This window comes from Lynx rufus, unplaced genomic scaffold (genome assembly GCF_022079265.1).
Source record: "Lynx rufus isolate CCGP_SWC_20201006 ecotype Redwood Valley unplaced genomic scaffold, mLynRuf1.p SCAF_3, whole genome shotgun sequence".
NCBI classification, from domain to species: Eukaryota; Metazoa; Chordata; class Mammalia; order Carnivora; family Felidae; genus Lynx; species Lynx rufus.
Genome location: NW_025814845.1, coordinates 174,697,351 through 174,701,988, shown reverse-complemented (window position 1 = coordinate 174,701,988; position 4,638 = coordinate 174,697,351). Strand labels below are relative to the sequence as shown.

The window sequence follows — 4,638 nt, the reverse complement described above, 5'->3', positions numbered from 1 at the left end:
CTTTGAGGTCTCCAATATTCAGAGTAATCATTTTGACCCCTTTTATCAATATCACCTCCACTGAAAGTCAATAATAACTGAATTACCCAGAACCTCTGTTCTTGAGTCCTTGAGAGCTGGGAGGGGGGTGCAAGAAAAATCTTTTATTTCAACTGAACACTATGGTTAAGGGAGGAAAGGAGTGAAGAGTTGTAAGAATAGGACAAAGTGGGCCTTTAACACTTTACACAACAAACATCTATATGGAAAGGGGATTAATTTATCCAGATGAGACACCAATCAAATATCTAGACAAAACACTGGATATTTTTTTCCCATAGATTTGGAGTCACCAGACTCAGCAAATAAAGATGTAAGATGCCCAGTTAAATTTGAATTTGAGATAAACAGTGAACACTTTTTAGTGTAAGTATATCCTATGTATACATACTATGTATCAGCATAGGACATACTTATACTAAAAATTATTTGTGGTTTATCTGAAATTCAAATTAATCGGGTATCCTGTACTTTATCTGGTAATTCTATTTAGATTAAATATTTGGCCCTGTCTAGACACAGTCTGAATTTTATTTAAAAAAAATTTTTTTTAACATTTATTTATTTTTGAGAGACAGAGAGATAGTGTGAGCAGGGGAGGGGCAGAGAGACAGGGAGACACAGAATCCAAAGCAGGTTCCAGGCTCTGGGCTATCAGCACAGAGCCCGACACGGGCTTGAACTCACGAACCGCGAGATCATGACCCAAGCCGAAGTCAGATGCTTAAATGACTGAGCCACCCAGGTGCCCCTGAATTTTATTTTTAACCCAGTAATCATTTTTTTCAGTTTATTTATTTATTTTGATTCCAGCATGCAAGCAGGGGAGGGGCGGAGAGAGAGGCAAAGAGAATTCCAAGCAGGTTCCACACTGTCAATGCAGAGCCCAGATGTGGGGCCTGAATTCACAAACTGTGAGAGCATGACCTGAGCCAAAACCAAAAGCCAGTAACTTAACTGACTGAGCCACCCAGGCACCCCCCAATAGTCATTTTTTAAAGATATTTATCCATTGGGGTGCCTGGGTGGCTCAGTCGGTTAAGTGTCCAACTTTGGCTCAGGTCATGAACTCACAGTTTGTGAGTTCGAGCCCCACATTGGGCTCTGTGCTGGCAGCTCAGAGCCTGGAGCCCGCTTCAGATTCTGTGTCTTGCTCTCTCTCTGCCCATCCCCTGCTCATGCTCTGTCTCTTTCTCTCTCAGATATAAATAAACATTTAAAAAAAATTTTTTAAAGACATTTATCCATAGAAATGAAGCCCTTTCCATGGCTTATCTACCTTTCCACCATCTTTGAAATGGAAATTTAGACTGCTCTTCTCAATTCCAAACTTTCTTCTAAATGGCCCACATCCTTAGCATGGAGCACTAAAGCAACATAATTTAATCCATAGATACATTGCATTAATGCTCTATTCTGTTAGTATGTGCATTATTAATTTGATTGCCTCTAATTTTTTTGTTGTTGCAGTTTTATACCTTTATTTGATAATCAGCCATTAGTTCTCATCCACATTAACTGTCTGTGGACTTTTTTTTTTTTAATTTTTTTTTTAACGTTTATTTATTTTTGAGACAGAGAGAGACAGAGCATGAACAGGGAGGGGCAGAGAGAGAGGGAGACACAGAACCGGAAGCAGGCTCCAGGCTCCGAGCCATCAGCCCAGAGCCCGACGTGGGGCTCGAACTCATGGACCGCAAGATCGTGACCCGAGCTGAAGTCGGATGCTTAACCGACTGAGCCACCCAGGCGCCCCTTTTTTTTTTTTTTTTTTTTTTTTTTTTTTTTTTTTTTTTTTTGTGGACTTTTGAAAGTGGTGACAGGTACGTAGATAACCAACACCTAGAGCCTATTTGGTGAATCTTCATCCTTATTACGTTTTCTGGACAACCACACATGGTTACAGTATGGCACATTCCTTTTTCCTTTGGCCCAGACAGCTTTGTTGAGCCTGGTGTCAAAGCACACATCTGGAGTTCCCATCTCTTTCATGACAAATTTCCAGATCTCTTTGAATGCTTGAGAGGCACTCTTCTTGAACCCCGCTCCATGGATGCGCTTGTGAATGCTGATAGTGTATTCTCTGGTCACTACCTTGATGATGGCAGAATGGCCCTTCTTCTTGCTACCCTTCTCTGGGGGAGCCATTCTGCCTGGCCCTGGTTGGAAAAGCTGATCACCTCTAATTTTGAATACATTGTAGAGCTTAGTCCAGCATCAGAATATTGAGTAAGAACTAAATAGAAGTGAGGCACTCATCTATGCAAGGACCACTTATCAAGTACACATTTCATGTGTTGATCTTTTTTAGGCTCTACAAAGGTACACAAAGATACATGAAATTAATTCGACAAACTCTTTATGAAAAACCTATTTTGCCAGGCCATTATTCAAGGTGCTAGGAGTGCTATAGAGTTCCCATACTTGAGGGACTCTGTTCATTGAGAAAGAACTCATTGGATAAGGTGGTAAAAAGAACCGAGATCCCCACTCCCAAGGGATATGCTGTTCTGCTAACTACCAGGGTTTTTCTTTTGCTGAATGGTGTATACAAACTGGTTAAAGACTGACTTTTTTTTCTTTTAAATGTTTATTTATTTATTTATTTTTGAGAGGGGGAGCAGAGAGAGAGGGAGACAGAGAATCCCAAGCAGGCGCTGAGGCGAAATCAAGAGTCAGACCCTAACCAACTGAGCCACCCAGGTGCCACTAAACGCTGACTTTCTTAAGAGAACAAAGAGTACTTTTAATGTTGGGTGGGAGATGGGGTGCCTGCGTGGCTCAGTCAAGCATCTGACTTCGGCTCAGGTCATGATCTTGTGCCTGCATTGGGCTCTGTGCTGGCAGCTCAGAGCCAGGGGCCTGCTTCAGATTCTGTGTCTCCCTCTCTCTCTGGCCTTCCCCCGCTCACGCTCTGTCTCTGTCTCTGTCTGTTTCTCAAAGATAAAAATAAATAAACATTAAAAAAAAGTTGGGTGGGAGAAAAGAAAAAAGAGAAAGAGGCAACTGGCAGAGGCGGGCTCTTTGGTAGGAAGAGGGAAAATGTCTGATAGGGTAATGGATTAAATGTCTGCTTGGTGATATGTATGGGATGTGACCGCTCTTTCCTAGACTCCAAAGAATTCTTCACTAGAACACCAATTTTCTTATTAATGTGTTGTAGTATTAGCTATGTTTTGGAGGATATGACATAGTGGTGAGTAGGGCCTCAGAGTGAATGTAAAGTGAGAGCCAAGGCTCCCCATGGGAGGCCCAGCCCATCTGGGTTACATCTTGGGGATCCTCATCTTGCATATTTGATATAAGTTAAAGATTCCAGCTGCATTTTAGATTGTCGCTGCTAAGAAGACAACTCACCATCCATGCCAAACATTTGGAATTTTGTGTAACAGAGTGAAGATACTTCTGGCATGAGCCACAATGGTTCTTGGCATCAGTTAAGTTTCTTTTGTTTCAACGGAATCAAGGCCAATTAAGCAAGAAAAAAAGAAGAGGATGTGGGGGAAGGGATTGGTGGTAGAATGTATTAGAAGCACAAGGGGATGGGCTGCCTGGGTGGCTCAGTCGGTTAATCGTCCAACTCTCAGTTTTGGTTTCGGCATGATCTCATGGTTTCATGAGTTCGAGTCCTACATGGGGCTCTGGGCTGACAGCACAGAGCCTGCTTGGTATTCTTTCTCCCTCTCTCTCTGCCTCTCCCCCTCTCATGCTGTCTCTGTTTCTCTCAAAATATACAAATAAACTTAAAAAAAAAAAAAAGAAGAAGAACGAGGGAGAGCTCACACCTAGGAAGAGCTGGCCAGCTTGACCTTGGGGGTCAGGGAGACCAGGGAACAGGGACCAGGGGCTTCCTTCAGCGACCTCAGGGGCCGTGGAGATTTTCTGGAGCGGCTGCTATCATGTGTTTTACCCCTATTGTCATCTCTGTTCATGTTATTAAGTTCCCGTGAGAGAATCTAATTAATACAGCTGGAGTCAAGGGTCTCAATTCTCTGTGTGGCAAAATCATTTGAGTTAGACAGTCTTCTCTTTCCATGTCTCCAACATGTCTCAAAACTAGATAGAAATGGTGTAATCTTGGATGTTTATACTGTGTGTCCTTCTTTTGGTTTAACTGAGAGTCTTGAATTATTCCATCTCTCTAACACACATTAATTTGGAAGTTATATACACTCTGCTTCTATTCTTTCGGTGGTTACCCTAGAAATTCCAACCTGCACCCGTAACCCACCAAAGTCTAAGTTAACATCTTTCCTCTCCTCTCAGGCAATCCAAAAACTTTAGAATACTTAAATTCCATTCCTCCTTACCTACTTATAAATTGACTTTTTCATATAGTTTAAGTCAACTTTTTTTTTTTAACGTTTATTTATTTTGAGAGAGAGCGAGAACATGTGCTTGTGAGAGAGCGGGGGAGGGGGACAGAGAGAGGGAGAGAGAGAATCTTAGGCAAGCACTGCACTGTCAGCACAGAGCCCGACGAAGAACTTGAACTCAAAAACCGTGAGATCACGACTTGAGCCAAAATCAAGAGCTCAACCGACTGAGCCACCCACACGTCCCATGAAGTCAACTTTTAACACACAACCAAGAATTATT

At 42.2% G+C, this 4,638-nt stretch overlaps 1 protein-coding gene across 1 annotated transcript; it reads right to left on the bottom strand.

The window, feature by feature from the left end:
* Positions 1 to 1,881: 1,881 nt before the first annotated feature.
* LOC124520969 (60S ribosomal protein L31-like) lies at positions 1,882 to 2,187 on the bottom strand. Its single transcript, XM_047092119.1, has one exon. It carries the CDS (start codon positions 2,185 to 2,187, stop codon positions 1,882 to 1,884), a length of 306 nt encoding a protein of 101 aa, XP_046948075.1.
* Positions 2,188 to 4,638: the final 2,451 nt, after the last annotated feature.

What these genes read in the sequence shown, in the direction of transcription:
- LOC124520969 (XM_047092119.1), bottom strand. Translation starts at nt 2,187, where the DNA reads ATGGCTCCCCCAGAGAAGGGTAGCAAGAAGAAGGGCCATTCTGCCATC.